At 48.7% G+C, this 13,822-nt stretch overlaps 6 protein-coding genes and 1 non-coding gene across 9 annotated transcripts; 5 read left to right on the top strand and 2 right to left on the bottom strand.

Moving 5' to 3' along the window:
- Positions 1-483: 483 nt before the first annotated feature.
- Positions 484-555, top strand: Trnaw-cca. Its single transcript has one exon. It is a non-coding gene; the product is annotated as a tRNA-Trp (tRNA).
- A 176-nt stretch (positions 556-731) lies between these two features.
- Positions 732-1,277, top strand: LOC108159955 (LYR motif-containing protein 2). Its single transcript, XM_017293621.2, has 2 exons — positions 732-910; positions 973-1,277. The coding sequence occupies exons 1-2, from the start codon at positions 872-874 to the stop codon at positions 1,207-1,209; spliced, it is 276 nt and encodes a 91-aa protein (XP_017149110.1). The 5' UTR covers positions 732-871; the 3' UTR covers positions 1,210-1,277.
- LOC108159953 (membrane-bound transcription factor site-2 protease) lies at positions 1,207-3,176 on the bottom strand. The gene is made up of 3 exons (XM_017293618.2): positions 2,953-3,176; positions 2,464-2,895; positions 1,207-2,399 (listed from the first exon to the last, which is right to left on the bottom strand). Exons 1-3 carry the CDS (start codon positions 3,025-3,027, stop codon positions 1,386-1,388), a joined length of 1,521 nt encoding a protein of 506 aa, XP_017149107.1. The 5' UTR covers positions 3,028-3,176; the 3' UTR covers positions 1,207-1,385.
- A 997-nt stretch (positions 3,177-4,173) lies between these two features.
- LOC108158263 lies at positions 4,174-4,782 on the top strand. Its single transcript, XM_017290499.2, has 2 exons — positions 4,174-4,496; positions 4,562-4,782. Exons 1-2 carry the CDS (start codon positions 4,272-4,274, stop codon positions 4,748-4,750), a joined length of 414 nt encoding a protein of 137 aa, XP_017145988.1. The 5' UTR covers positions 4,174-4,271; the 3' UTR covers positions 4,751-4,782.
- A 232-nt stretch (positions 4,783-5,014) lies between these two features.
- On the top strand, positions 5,015-11,468 carry LOC108160830. Of its 2 annotated transcripts, XM_017295064.2 has the most exons (6): positions 5,015-5,882; positions 7,840-8,818; positions 8,894-9,352; positions 9,407-10,012; positions 10,084-10,210; positions 10,275-11,468. In XM_017295064.2, exons 1-6 carry the CDS (start codon positions 5,850-5,852, stop codon positions 10,663-10,665), a joined length of 2,595 nt encoding a protein of 864 aa, XP_017150553.1. In that variant the 5' UTR covers positions 5,015-5,849; the 3' UTR covers positions 10,666-11,468. The 2 variants fall into 2 exon arrangements, with proteins under 2 accessions (XP_017150553.1, XP_017150552.1); XM_017295063.2 differs by having other exon boundaries at positions 8,894-10,012.
- Positions 11,469-11,585: 117 nt separating this feature from the next.
- LOC108158433 lies at positions 11,586-12,251 on the top strand. 2 transcript variants are annotated; one of them, XM_017290715.2, is made up of 4 exons: positions 11,587-11,750; positions 11,809-11,894; positions 11,949-12,087; positions 12,134-12,251. In XM_017290715.2, the coding sequence occupies exons 1-4, from the start codon at positions 11,642-11,644 to the stop codon at positions 12,193-12,195; spliced, it is 396 nt and encodes a 131-aa protein (XP_017146204.1). In that variant the 5' UTR covers positions 11,587-11,641; the 3' UTR covers positions 12,196-12,251. The 2 variants fall into 2 exon arrangements, with proteins under 2 accessions (XP_033248289.1, XP_017146204.1); XM_033392398.1 differs by lacking the exon at positions 12,134-12,251 and having other exon boundaries at positions 11,586-11,750; positions 11,809-11,899; positions 11,949-12,067.
- A 199-nt stretch (positions 12,252-12,450) lies between these two features.
- On the bottom strand, positions 12,451-13,747 carry LOC108158203 (extensin-3). The gene has a single exon (XM_017290426.2). It carries the CDS (start codon positions 13,133-13,135, stop codon positions 12,542-12,544), a length of 594 nt encoding a protein of 197 aa, XP_017145915.1. The 5' UTR covers positions 13,136-13,747; the 3' UTR covers positions 12,451-12,541.
- Between the last annotated feature and the right edge of the window lie 75 nt (positions 13,748-13,822).

The raw sequence follows: 13,822 nt of genomic DNA, 5'->3' as shown, positions 1-13,822 counted from the left end.
TCAACGACACAGCAGTGGGAACCAAAAGCAGCTGCCGTGTCACTCAAGAAACAATGCAATCATATAGATAAATGTAGCATTTAATGCAATGAATTTAAATTAATTTGAACAACAGCCAGATAGATTTATTGTTAGATTGTGCTTCCTACGTGCGTGCCCCTCTCCGGAGGCCCGTGGTCGAACTAAACACACGTTTGAAATACCTTTGACTTAGTCATTAGCGACAGTTGATGAAAATTGCAATTTATACATTAATTGTGGCAAACTTTTGGCTACCTTTACCAATTTATTGCATTTTGCCTTGTGGCCCAAAGTGTTTAATTTTAAGTATTTTCAATGCCCCCTACAGATAAGAGATTTTTATCATCTTTTAATCTAAAATTTCCCTATTGAATAATTCTAAATGTATTTGTCTATAAAAAGATTAGGAATAATAGAGAATTGTTGGTTCAAGTGGTCTATTGGGACAGGATCATTTCAAGTGACTCCGTGGCGCAACGGTAGCGCGTCTGACTCCAGATCAGAAGGTTGCGTGTTCAAATCACGTCGGGGTCAATTCGGGAAATATATTTTTTTTTTATTTATATTTCAATTATATAGTTTTTGCAATGCGGCAATAATTAATTTATATTTATTTGAATGATAGCACTAAAATTTAAATGATTTTTCAGTTTGAATTAAGTTATCAAACAATTATAATCGATTGTCGAATGATCGAAACCATCGCTATCATCTCTAACAAAGTAAACAGCAGGTGGAGCCATCTGTTAATGTTTTGATTTTGCAATTGATTGGAAAATGCAGAGAAAAATCTAAGAAAAGAGGAAAATTGTGTGAACTACAAGCCAAAGGAAGCCAAGGAAATGCGAAGATGACAAAGGTGCCAAAAGTAGCCCTCACTTTAAAGCAGGTAAGCTGTTAAATCATCTGGGAGTGGAAGTATTACATGCCATGCGTTCCTCCACCACACAGTTTATGCTGCGGCAAGAAGTCTTGAAGCTATACCGGGAAATTTTTCGCACCATTCGCCAAGTTCCGGACAAACACAGCCAGGCGGAACTGCGGGCCTGGGCACGGCACGACTTCCAGACGAACCGTTCCCAGAGCGACGAGGTGGCCATCAAGATGCTAATGCAGCACGGGCGAAGGAGCCTGACTGAGCTGAAGACCAGCCTGCAGCTGAGCGGAGTGAGCGAGGAGGGAAAGTGAGGAAAATGCCTGTTGACTTTATTTTTGAGCTCGACAACAATACGAAAATAAATACGAGGTAAAACTAACGACTATGACAAAAGCTATCATCTTTGAGGTGCTACAATTCGCTGTGTATGAAAGTGAAAATAGCAGTCTAGCGTCTTGAAGTGGAGTTGAACTCCAGTTTCCAGTTTCTACATAAGGGGCCTGAGAAAGCTGAGCCAGGCGACCTTGAGCAGGGCCAGGCCAAAAAGCAAGGAGCCCACGCTAGTGATTATCACCGATATGAGATCCCTCTTGGCATACTGGTCCACTTTTCCCACCAGAAAGCTGTGTATCACGGTGCTGGTGATGTGAGCCCCATCGAAGCCAAAGCACGGAATGGCGTTGACTAAGGCCAAGCCAATGCTGAAGACCACGTTGTACTTAAGCAGCAGGAACCAGGCGTCCGGCCAGGCGGCACTCAGGAACCTGTAGCGCGGCACGAAGGCTGAAACCTCAACGGTGCGAGACACATCCCACGGATGACCCACATAGATGACCGGCGGCAGCTTTTCACCATTTAAATTCAGACGCTTGAACGTCATTATGGCTGTTATGTTCCGCATCAACGGACGCAGACAGAATCCCTCCGAGCAAAGGCCCGATGTGCAGTGCTCGGTGACTTCCTCCAGTGTGCGACGCACGTTGAGGCAAACATGCTGTGGCAGCTCCACAGGTACATCGCCGTTCACATCCTCCACCACCTCGAAGCAGCTGACGTTGGGATTCAGCTCGTCGCAGCATTGCAATTGTCCATCGACGCTGTGGTGTGAAATGGCGCTGCTTTCGTCGTTTAGCTGGATAAAGTCCGCGCTAACGCAATAGCCTGCCCTCTTCTTCATGGTACTGTACAAACATGAGTGCCAGCTTTCCACGCTGCTTATTGGACATCCGTTCACCTGGGTGATGAGATTGTCCACTTTCAGTCCGCGCTCTCCTCGCAGCGCAGACTTCCGAGTCAGCTCCGTGACTATCACATGTTCGTTGTACACGAAGAAGGGGGACATGGTGATGCCTATCGTCGAGATGAGCAGGTAGCAGATGCCGGCAAACAGAAAATTGTGCCAAATGCCCGCGCACAAGACCCGCAACTTCTTGAACCAGCGCAGGCTGTTAAGGTGGTCGTTCGAGAGCTCTGTGTAGGCCATCGGCAGGCAGAAAAAGAACTGAAAACGGTTTGGGATGTTCGAGAGTTATTTTTGATACTCATTTGCGGCTTTGCCGGCTTACCTTAATTCCGAACCCAGTCACAGGGACATCCTCCAGCACAGCCGCCATGGCGTGACCCATTTCGTGGACCACCAGGCAAAGCACAAGAGTCGTAATGTAGTAGCCGATCTCCTCCAGCGGCAGGTTGACGCCAGGCAGCAGAATCTCCAGCTGTACTGGCATTGCCGAGGCATACGGGGCTGAAGTGTCTGCCTCGCCGCCACTGAATATCGTGATGATGAGCAGGATGATGCCGATGGGCAGCAGTGAGAAGGTCAACAGCACGCCCACATTGAAGCTGGTGACCATGAAGTTGCGGGTGCAGCTGTTACCGGCGGATCCCCAGCGCAGCAGCGCCCGATTGAAAGCGTTCGTGTGCCAGTGCAGGCTCATAAAGTTCACAGACAGTCCGGTGTTCTTCAGAAAGGCATCGTATGGGTAGTGCATGCAGCTCTGTCAAAGATAGGGCACATTCTGGTACAGAGTTTCACCTTTGACTTGGGGACTTACTTTGAAAAAGCGATCGAAAAAATATAGGACGCCGTAGAGGGACGTCACCACTGCGAAGAACACCACAGGATCCATTTTGATATCGTTTTGTGCGGGCCGGGCCCTAGAGGTTCATTGAAGACGGAGCTGGCAGCCGGAGGAATAGTTCATAGAGCTGCAAGTGTAAATTTGTTTAATATTTTGCTCTGTTTTTATTTACATGCCGTGTGATCGACTTATCGACAAACTCAATCAATCGATATCGAACTCAAGTTATATTTTACATATTCCTCGTTTTTGATCTTCCGTGGAATGTTACTGGGTATATAGAACATTTAGCCATGCCCACATAATTTTAGGCCATTGATGAATAAATTTTCTACAAAATTTGTTAGTTTTTGGTCCTTGCTTTTAGTGTATTTGGGCTAAAACAAGGTATAAACAAAATAGTTCAACAAAAAAAACAGTCGCAATGTTGCTGGAATTTGAATACTTGATGCGTGTATAGGCCTTTGTATACCCTATTTCGTTAATTTCATATGAAGATTAAACGCAATTTACTAAGACCTTTTCTCAAATTGACATGTTTTTGACTTATTCATGTGTATTATTAGTATCTTGTATATATTTATCTCGATCCTGATGCCTACGGAGCCTGGGATGACAAACATTGTCTCAATTCTATAACATCCATTTCCCCCAGGGTATGTGTGCATGGAATTAGCAACATGCTTGTATATGGAATGAGACTCATTGCTGCAATAGCGAAACTGCGGCGAATCGGGTATTGCCTATATTTCAAGCTATATAGATGCCCACTTAGCTTTATCCCATAGATAAATACATTTTTTACAAGATTGCTTCTTTTAATTACCTTAATGTATTTTATTTTGACTAAAATACGGTTTTCAAGGAAATGTTGCCGCAACATTGTGTATGGAATGGGACTCATTGTTGCTAAAGCGAACTGCGGCGAACTGCGGCGAACTCAAATTCGATTCAAAAAACGACCAATTCTTTCTTCCGTAGAAAAATACTATCTATATGGAACATTTAGCCATGCCCACTCAATTTTGTACGATTGATGAATCAATTCTATACATGATTGGCCTATTCGAAATACTTGCTTTTATTGGAATAACGTTGAAAATAAAGTTTAATATTGATGAAATTGACTAAATATACCGTTATATACCGATATACCGTAAATATACCGTCGGTTAAAAACTCAATCGTATGATGGGTAGCACTGTTGCCGCGAAAATTCAAATCGACTAAACTGAAACTTGTATTGGCCTTTCAAGCACATTGTTAAATAACTCAAAACGATAAATTCAAGGATGTCAGAACTGGATATTGTACATCGTGCATTTTGGAGAAAATATTGTACTGTCAGAATACTGACGGTTTTCATTGGAGGCTTCTCGACAGTGATTGGTATGTGCGCCGCATGCTTGTTCCTTGCCGCGAAAGGTTCCCACAAGCAAAGCGTAAAGATCTTCTGGACATGTACCTCAATTGCATATTCGTTGTCTTCACTGCTGCTCGTTGTTGGCGCTCTGAACGTAAGATTACATTAATGATTCACACAGGCCGCACATTGTTCAAAAATTCCCATTTTATTCCGCAGAATCGTCGGTACTTGTTTGTGCCCTGGGTAATGCTCATCCTGATGGGAATCGCCGCGTATACAATGGTTCTTGACTGGATAGTCACAGTTATTATGTTGGCCCTCCTACTGTCAGTGCTGATCAATTTTATATTCCTTGGAACTGTGATCTATCAGTACAGAGCGCTAAGTCGTGTTTCTCATCGTTAAATTGAATATTTTTCAATAAACATGTATCCTTAAAATAACCTACAAAGTATTCTGGGCGGTGGCACCGATGGAAATGTTAGCGAGTGATGACTGTACACTCATCAGCCGCTCAACCAGGAACTATTCCTCCGACTTCCAGCATAGGCAACAAGCGGCGGCGGCAAAATATGGCTAGCAAAACAAAACGAATAAAATGGATTTTCCTCTCTTTCTTCTTCTTTTACTATCACTCTCTCTCTCTCTCTCTCCTCGGAAACTCACCTCAAAATCAGGCTAAAGGATATGGACAAAGGACATCACATCGCAAGCTTCAAAGAGCAGCAGAACTTTCGAGGGAAAAGAACAGAAAGGAACAGACGTCTCTGAGTAATAATTTTCAAAGGACTCTTGGTGTGTCGAAAACTAATTTAATCAGCGAACGATACAAATATCAATGAAAGCCAGCGCTCAGTACTCTAGCAGTCGAATTTTTATATTGCTTAAATCGGAAAGTTACTACTAAGCGAAATCAAGTGAAATTTCGCACGTATATCGATTTGTTCCAAAAACTGCATTTGTCATTTTGTCAAACACACACACGCACACCCGCGCCCACATAAAATTACACACGGAGAGTGTGCGCTTGTGCTGGTGAGCGGAAACGGAAGAGTCAGAGACAGAGACAGAGACAAGGAAACCCCGGAAACAGCTGCTCCGACCACAAAACAGTGCAAACACCACAAAGCAACAATTGAAAGATGACGCCATAGAAGTTTCCTGGAAGCCACCAGCATCTCATCTCCCAGCATCAGTGACAGGACAGGCTTCCCAACCGCATTACCAGAAGATCCCACAAAGACGATTCTGTGCCAAACGAGACGAGGACCACGACGACACGAACGGAGGTGGACAGACGGTGCAGCAGACGGGAGATTCAGAGGAAATTGGGCCAACCGGGGAAGGCCCGCGCTCCGCTCGGTATTTGTGCACTCGGTGGGTCCCACAGCAGAGACAACCCAATGCATTTGGGTGTACAACAACAACGCCCCAAGCAACACCAACAACAACGCGAGCAACAAGAGAAACATCAGAGGCGATTCAGGTTCAGTAAAGGACGCCAATGTCATCCCTACAGCGTGACTGGAATTTGCAGGTGAGTGGAGCAGCTACAGCTCCCTCCCATCTGTGGAGTGGGCCAAGCTCAAAGCTATTGAGGTAGCTGGTAGAAGTGGTAGTGGCGGTGGCGGTGGCGGTGTCAGCAGCAGTGGCAGTGGCAGTGGCAGTGGAGGGTGACTGGGCTGCTTTGGTGAGCATGCGCCGAAGCCCGTGTCGTAGGTAAACATTGTAACCCAACCAGAGAATGGGTCAACATTACATATGGCCACATGCTGGCCATCATCAGCAGGTCAGCAGGCTCACAAGTGATCCATCTCAATCAGCACACCCTCAATGATTGCAGAAGAGTCCTGCCAAGCCTCCAGCGAGGTATATAGTTTCAGGTGGGGCCCAAGAATATCGCTATAGATTGGATGGGCATTGGAGTGCCACTGCAAGCACTTTCCAGGTAACAAGAGTGGGAGAAAAGTACCCAATTAGAACGCTAGGAACTGCGCTTCTGTTGCCTGCTGCTGGTGCCATTTCACCCACTCAACAAGTTGTGTGCGTAAGCCACCCACTGCCTTGACCGCTTATCGTGCCACCGCATCTGTGCCACATAAGCAACTAGCCCTGGCAGAGGGAAAGTTTTTCTTTTCACTGAGGCTGGGCCACGAAGGCCTTGAAATGTTGCGAAATTGAAAACGAATGGGGGTGTAAGCCTCCACTGTCCTGACAATTTAGGCCGGATTACAGCTGACAGCGGGAGCACAATGGAAGCCTAGGATCTGACATTCGACAAGGTCACTGGGCTGGGGGTGGTTCCTGGCTCGCTGGGATGCTGTGTGTGAGTCATACTGACTCCTTCTTATTAGTGCTGCTAGTCAGTTGACGTTGTTGCATTCAGCGCTTAATGTTGTATGCCCATTATTTACGCAACCATTCTACATGGTTATTTTCCGCCATCGATGTGGCACGTAGTTCATTAGCGGCACGTTTCGAGTAATCGACACCTGCCATGGCAGGGAAACTGACACCTCACCTGCCAAGGCCCACACACTCCTTGTATTAACAAAGGCCCTCCCACTCGCATCGGCTTACCTGTCGGATACTTAATACGTGTTTGCCTAGTTCTCCAGTTCGATTTATGAGCGGGAGAATGATGCGTTTACACTGTTCATAGATTGACAAATTGGGAACGCCGTAAGCTTTCTCGCGTGCACTGAAAATTTTGAAGGTTGGATAAGATACGTTCAGATCTTATCACAGAGGCATGGTACGTATGTGTACCATCGCGTGGCACCATCGATGCCTTCGGTTTCCGGCTGTCGACCACCCTCGCCTTGCACTTGACCCTGAAGAGTCGAACAAACTGGCAGTTTGTTGGCAAGGAGCGGGTGCCCCCCACAGACAAATGGAAAATTCCCAGACGTCATGCCAACACAGCATGCACTTGCACCCAACTCGGGCTGGTTGTTGCATCGATTTAACAAGCACAAAGTACACGAAAAAGCAGGTAAATCTTCCCAGTCCGCGGGTAATTACAATATCCAATGCAGGAGGAGTGAATCACCAACCGGGAACAGTGCGGTGCGCTGCGAAGGGTGAAAGTTAACTCAATTAAAGCAAAGCAAACCCATTGCATATATTAGGGCGCTGCAGCGATGTCGTCTGGCTTGTGGTCTAGGACCTGGTCCGGAGATCGCGTGCTTTCGTGGCATTTCGCTTCACCACGCAAATGGGACTAAATGAGACTCTTCCTTTCCCCGCCTGCAGTCAATTTGTCAACAACTTTTAGATTTATGGCCATTTAATCAACTCTTTGTAGCCTTGAAGAAGGGTTTATAATATTGCCAAAAAGTAAGAAGCAGATGGGGGGGATTTCCCAACTCTGTTCGTATGAGTTGCGCGAGCCTGTGATCTATAATGTAGAAATATAAGTTCCATTTCCGGTAGAAATTATACATTTTTATATCTTACCTATTCTACTCTCGGCTCCTTTCCTTTTCCTCTAGGGTTCCAGGGGATCGATTTACTGCGCGAGTGAACCGGACCCAGCTGGTGGAGTCCAGTACGAGTCGGGAGGGTTCATTCTCAACACGAAGCCAGCGGCCGGCTCTGGCGTGGCACTGGGATCGGGTGGCGGAGACGGCGGCGTTGGCATCGAGTGCGGATCCCTCTTCTCGATCGTGTCAGCGCCACCCGCACCACTCCCCACAGTTACCACCGTGGTGGTGCCACTTGCCGAGCTGGATGTCAAGCAGATGGAGTCCCTGTGCATGCCCTCGATGTCGATGTCGCCGTCGCCCGCCCGGCGACCCGCCACACTCACCCTGGACGCCCCCTGCTGCCCACGCACCCTGCACGCCAGCTTGCTGGAGCACCAGATCTCCGAGCTGGAGGAGGACGACAACGAGAACCTGTTGACTGTCTCCAGTATCACGGCGAGGCCGTTGATAGCCAAATCGCACGAGCTGCGCAGCAGTCGAAAGACGCAGCAGTACGGAAACGGAACCGGAAACGGAAATGGATCGCAGACGGCGAAGAGCAAATGCATCCGCAAAGCCAAGGAGCGGGATCGGATCGTCCAGCGACGCAGCAAGCCACTGGCCAAGGATCGCGACTCCTCCACGACGACAACGGACAGCGGTGGCGGCAACCTGGAGCCACCCGACGGCGGCTATGGCTGGTTCATCGTCTTCGGGGCCTTCTCCGTGCAGTTCTGGGTGGCCGGACTGGTCAAATCCTACGGAGTGCTCTACGTGGAGATAATGGAGACATTTCCCAGCTCGACGGCCACCGTTGCCTCCTGGATACCGGCAATTCTCTCGGCTCTGTGCCTGGTCCTCGCACCCCTTTCGAGCGCCCTGTGCCAGCGGTTCTCGTGCCGGGCGGTCGTCTTCGTGGGGGGCATCTTCTGTGCCATGGGCATGATGCTCAGCTATTTCGCCACCAGCCTGGTGCACCTGCTCTTCACCTTCGGCATACTGACGGGTGAGTTTTGAGAACTGGGGTGAGAAACCTCCTTGTGGCCTCCTTGCAGTTTCCTAATCTCTTCCCTCACTACAGGCATTGGCGGAGGTCTCTCTACCACACCAGGCATCGTCATTGTGTCCCAGTACTTTGACACGCACCGCGCCCTGGCCAACGGCATCTGTGTCTCGGGCACCGCCGCAGGCAGCTTCATTCTACCGGTGCTGATCAAGCATCTGGTGGAGAAATGCGGATTCCATGCCACCCTCCTCATCCTGGGTGGCTGCATGCTGCACGTCTGCGTGTCGGCGATGCTCTATCGTCCGATAAGCGCGTACACGGACCTGGGGCAGGCCCAGGCGCCGGAGGCCACTGAGAAGCCGCTGAACGAGGACATCAACCCGAGCACGACGGGAATTCTGACCACCTCCACATACCTGGACACCTGCGAGGTGGTGGGTGACAACGAGCTGAGCGACAAGTTCATCGAGCACCTGTTCCTCGAAGAGTCCAAGAACCATCTGAACTACTACACCAGCAAGCAGCCAGCAGCAGGTGAGTGCAATAGGAGCTCTGGGCAGCAGCCCTCACTACTGTTGCATTCGCCAGCACGACAAGACGACAAGTCGGCGCAGGAGAGCGACGACGAGGTGAAGGACATCATTGGCGAGACCACCTTCATCAAGCCCATGAAGAAGGTGCGCAGCTCCGGTCTGCTGCACTCCGTCGAGGACCTGAGCACCGACTCCACCTGGGTCTACCGCAAGCACTCCGGTACGGACTCGAATCGCGGCAGTCGTCGGCGACGCAATGTGTTCGCCAACGACGAGGTCATCTCGAAGATCCAGGCCCACCTGGAGAGGCCACTGTCGCCACCCAGCGTGGTCAGTCGCGGGCTGAGCAAGAGCATGGAGATTCCCACGCCGGTGAGCAACCTCAGCGAGCTGAAGCAGCAGCAGTTGTCGGACAGCGGTGGCATCCTCAACTCCCAGCTGGTGGAAAGCATCAATGCCGATGGTGCGGCAGACGACGAGGACAACGATGATGATGATGAGGAGCAGCTGCCGCGCACCTGCTGCGAGCGTATCGAGATGTATCTGGACATCAGTCTGCTGCAGGAACCGCGATTCATCCTGATGACCCTCTCCGTCACCCTGATGTCCGTGGGCTGTCCCTACATGCTGTACTATCTGCCTGCCCATGTCATCTCCATAGGTGGGTGTCCCCAGAACTGCTCCATTTCCACCTAATACCCTAACAGCATTAATGACTCTCCTCTTCCATAGGCTACAACAAAAGCGAGGCGGGCTATTTGGTAGCCATCAGCGCTGTCCTGGATCTTTGTGGGCGCCTGGGCCTGGGCTGGCTATCGGATCTGCAGCTGTTCGATCGCAAGAAGACCTACACCCTGTGGTATTTGCCGCTCTCTCATCAAGATCTGCGCTTCACTAAATCTTGGCTTTAATTCATCGTTTAGCATTTTGGGCGCCGGCCTGGCGGTCCTCACCATTCCATTTGCCAAGACACTGATTCTGGTGGGCCTCTCCGCCGCCGTCTACGGCCTCTGCCTGGGCAGCTGGTACGTCCTGATGCCCGTTCTCCTGGCCGACGTCTTCGGCACGGACCGGATCAGCTCCAGCTACGGGCTGGTGCGTATGTTCCAGAGCATTGGTGCCATCTCGGTGCCACCGCTGGCTGGTCTCCTGCGAGATCTGTCGGGGGACTATGAAATCTGTTTCTACTGCATGGGCTCCTGCATGGTGCTCGGCTGCACACCGCTCATCGTTTGGTCTATTCTGGAGGCGCGCAACCATCGCCTGTTCGTGCAGGGCGAGGAGGACTGCGAGGATGACTGCGAGGATGCCTAGGGGATTGGAGTTACGAATTGTGTCACCGGTTACTAATTAGTTGGCTGTCGCCCCATAAGTTAATCGTGTTTTAGTAGCCAAAACGAAAAGAGAGATAACCAAAAGGATAATCATAGTTGAGTTCCTGAGTTTCAAAGTTGCGAATGCCTCACCGATTCTAGCCATTACCAATTAATAATTGTATTAGTCCACTTCTGTATCCTCAAGCCATCGATCAACTCCCTTTCCACTCTACATCTCACACTCACTACTCTACACATATATTTATCTATAAAGGGGATCTATGTATCCATAGCTTGTTATATTTCAGTTGAGCACGAACCAGATCGTTTGTATCAATATCTTGCCGCAGATGAGACGAGACTTGAGAAGAGATTCAAACAAACCAACCTACTGAGCACCAAAACGTTGCGCAAAAAGAACTGAGTTAAAAAAGACATGAAAAAACTACCCGTATATAATGATAACTTAATGATATAAAAGAAGCGATTAAGCAACATAAACCTATGGACTACCACGTATTTCCGTGCCCAAATAAATCAATATTGGAAAACTACATATAGAACTAGGTACGCATATACCCCATATCAGAACTGTTTCCACTTGTTTCGGTGGAGTGTTAAGTAAGTGCATAGAGAGGCTATGAACAGGTAATACGAGTACGGAGAGGGATATAATCTATAATCTATCACTACATCGCGTTGCATTAACCTAGTTGTAATATAGTTGTTGTGAGACATTTATCCATAAACGGAACTAACAAATAAACGCAAAATCAAAATGGAAAAGCATTTCAGTTTGACACATTCCCTGACCTGGCAATGACCCTAATTGGGCTTCATTTGTTATTCACACCACAAGTGTTGTAAGTACAAGAGACGTGATTTAAATTACCTGGAAAAAAATAGGTAATTACCCAGCTAGAACACGATTATAGTAGGCCTGGGCAACAAACTCAATTCCAAGCTATACGAAAATGATCTATGTGGATAATTGTTGCTGTTGCATGGACCTCAAGTGCGGCTGCATCTTGATAGCCATCATTGAAGTGCTCATACGGGGAATAGATCGCTTTTTTGTGGAGTGTAAGTCTGGAAAGGTTTATCTTCTTATATACTATAGTGTACGTGTTTTACCTTCCAGATGATACCCTACTGGGCTATGCCACTCTCATTCTGAGTGGCGTCTATGTCATAAGCTGCGTCTTTCTTCTGCTCGGGGCCATGATGGTGGGGTGGGTCATTCATAGGATAAAGGAATTAAGTAAAAATTCTTTCTTTCAGCAACTACGTATATTTCTACTGCCCTATCTCTGGATAGGCATTATACGGCTGGTCGCTTTGATCGGCGAGTTCATCTTCTACTATCTATACACTGATGACATCGTCTATGAGTATTTATATTTCGATGTCTTCCAAGCGGGTAAGATGAACGCGATAAAGGATTTCTTAGCTTCCTTTTATTTCAGTTTTAGGCGTATACTTCTGGCTGGTGGTCTACTCTTTCTATGATGTATTGAGAAAAACATAGGGCCTGTTGCTCTGTTACTTTTTATTAAACTAAAAAAATAAACGCTCTCTCATTTTGTTTTTAATTCTCCTTATCCCAGAAAGGGAATCTTTGATGGACCCACTCATATAGAATGCAATGAGTTCATTTCGCTAAAAATAAGATAATTATGGTATGGTGACCGCACTCGAAATCCATTTTAACTGATCAGATCCCATCCAGAATATTAATGCCCGAGTTACCAGACCAGACCTATCCCAACTCCATTTTCTGCTCTTTATCTTTTAAACCGTATTTAATGGCAACATTCGATTGCAAATCATAATTTATATATTTACATTTTTGGACTGGACTTTGCGACTTATGACTAGAACTGCTCCAGGCCACGGGGAGCGGGTGGGGCGCCATATTCCTCGGCGGGCGCAGCGGGTGGACCGTATTGGGGAGCGGGCTTCTGCTGCTGCTTGTATTTGATGAAGTAGACCTCGGGCTTGCTGGGCTCGGTGGGGGCCGGCGAGGGCAGGATGACGGGCAGCTGCTCCTCGGGCTTCTTCACCAGCACGTACACCAGGGTCTTGTGCTCGTCCTGGACTGGTGGGGGCAGCACTTGGCGGACTGGCGTGGGTGGGTTAGGGGCCTTGATGAAGATGATCTTGTAGTGCTTCTTGGGCACCGCCGTCTGGATGGGGGCAGAGGCTGGATAGAATTCCGGCTCCTCTGGCGGCACATGGACGTACACGTTCTTGGTGACAATGGCCTCGGCTGCGGGGGCAGCGGGTGGACCGTAGAAGGCTGCTGGTGGACCGTAGCCAGGCAAAGGTTGAGCCGGTGGCGGTGGACCGTATTCCTGTTGTGGGGCAGGTGGAGGCGGAGCTCCGTAGCGGGATCTTGGCGGCTCCGGACGGGCAAGAGCCAGAGCCAGGCTGGCGGCCAGGAAGAGTAGGACAATCTGGGGCTTCATGCTGATCTCTCGTCGATAGTTTGTTCACGAATGACTCTATTGTGGCAGGGCAATCGGGCATTATATATGAGTGGAGCTTCCTCCAGATGGCGGACAACGTTTTCATAAGCCCCTTGGGTCTCTTTGCATAATATTTTCGATGGCTTCCCAATCGCCGTTACGCGTCCGAGCTGAATCCGCACTTGCAGCGCCGCACGATGCATACAAATGAGAAGACGATGAGCGGGGCAGGGGCAGGGGCAGGGGCAGGGGAGACGATGATTCGCATCGAAGCCATCGGAGCGCATTGTGCCCATTTTGTATATTTGGATACTGAAAACGAAATTGCAAAGGCAAACACAGGGAGTACTCCAGACCGAGGGAGAGGCCCGGCAATCACGTTCTGCGGCTTTGTTTGGAGACTCCACGCTCTCCGAGTCGACTCTCTTGGACTTCCCGGCCTCTTTTCGATACTATTTGCCAAAAGTATACGCATTAATTGCCGATTGCGTTGTTTACTTGTAATTTATTGTATAACACGTAACCGAAAATCCGAACATACTCGTACAGCTACTGCTGGTAGGCCAGGGACGGTCATTGCAATCGTCATTGCTGGAGGTCTACGTTGAAATATGTCCCATCCCCCCCCCCCCCCCCCCCTCGAACCAGCTGCAGAGACTACTTACTAGTACCGCTAATTTTAGATAA

The sequence above is a fragment of the Drosophila miranda genome, chromosome 3 (assembly GCF_003369915.1).
Source record: "Drosophila miranda strain MSH22 chromosome 3, D.miranda_PacBio2.1, whole genome shotgun sequence".
NCBI lineage: Eukaryota > Metazoa > Arthropoda > Insecta > Diptera > Drosophilidae > Drosophila > Drosophila miranda.
Note: the sequence above shows the minus strand (reverse complement) of the source record. Positions and strands in the feature narration are given on the sequence as shown.

Coding starts and splice junctions, on each gene's coding strand:
- LOC108159955 (XM_017293621.2), top strand. CDS start 872: ATGACAAAGGTGCCAAAAGTAGCCCTCACTTTAAAGCAG. Junction 911..972: donor TAGCCCTCACTTTAAAGCAG/GTAAGCTGTTAA, acceptor TCCACCACACAG/TTTATGCTGCGGCAAGAAGT.
- LOC108159953 (XM_017293618.2), bottom strand. CDS start 3,027: ATGGATCCTGTGGTGTTCTTCGCAGTGGTGACGTCCCTCTACGGCGTC. Junction 2,896..2,952: donor TTTTCGATCGCTTTTTCAAA/GTAAGTCCCCAA, acceptor TATCTTTGACAG/AGCTGCATGCACTACCCATA. Junction 2,400..2,463: donor TGACTGGGTTCGGAATTAAG/GTAAGCCGGCAA, acceptor AACCGTTTTCAG/TTCTTTTTCTGCCTGCCGAT.
- LOC108158263 (XM_017290499.2), top strand. CDS start 4,272: ATGTCAGAACTGGATATTGTACATCGTGCATTTTGGAGAAAATATTGT. Junction 4,497..4,561: donor TCGTTGTTGGCGCTCTGAAC/GTAAGATTACAT, acceptor TTTATTCCGCAG/AATCGTCGGTACTTGTTTGT.
- LOC108160830 (XM_017295063.2), top strand. CDS start 5,850: ATGTCATCCCTACAGCGTGACTGGAATTTGCAG. Junction 8,819..8,893: donor CACCTTCGGCATACTGACGG/GTGAGTTTTGAG, acceptor CCCTCACTACAG/GCATTGGCGGAGGTCTCTCT. Junction 10,013..10,083: donor TGCCCATGTCATCTCCATAG/GTGGGTGTCCCC, acceptor CCTCTTCCATAG/GCTACAACAAAAGCGAGGCG.
- LOC108158433 (XM_017290715.2), top strand. CDS start 11,642: ATGATCTATGTGGATAATTGTTGCTGTTGCATGGACCTCAAGTGCGGC. Junction 11,895..11,948: donor TTCTGCTCGGGGCCATGATG/GTGGGGTGGGTC, acceptor TCTTTCTTTCAG/CAACTACGTATATTTCTACT. Junction 12,088..12,133: donor TTTCGATGTCTTCCAAGCGG/GTAAGATGAACG, acceptor CTTTTATTTCAG/TTTTAGGCGTATACTTCTGG.
- LOC108158203 (XM_017290426.2), bottom strand. CDS start 13,135: ATGAAGCCCCAGATTGTCCTACTCTTCCTGGCCGCCAGCCTGGCTCTG.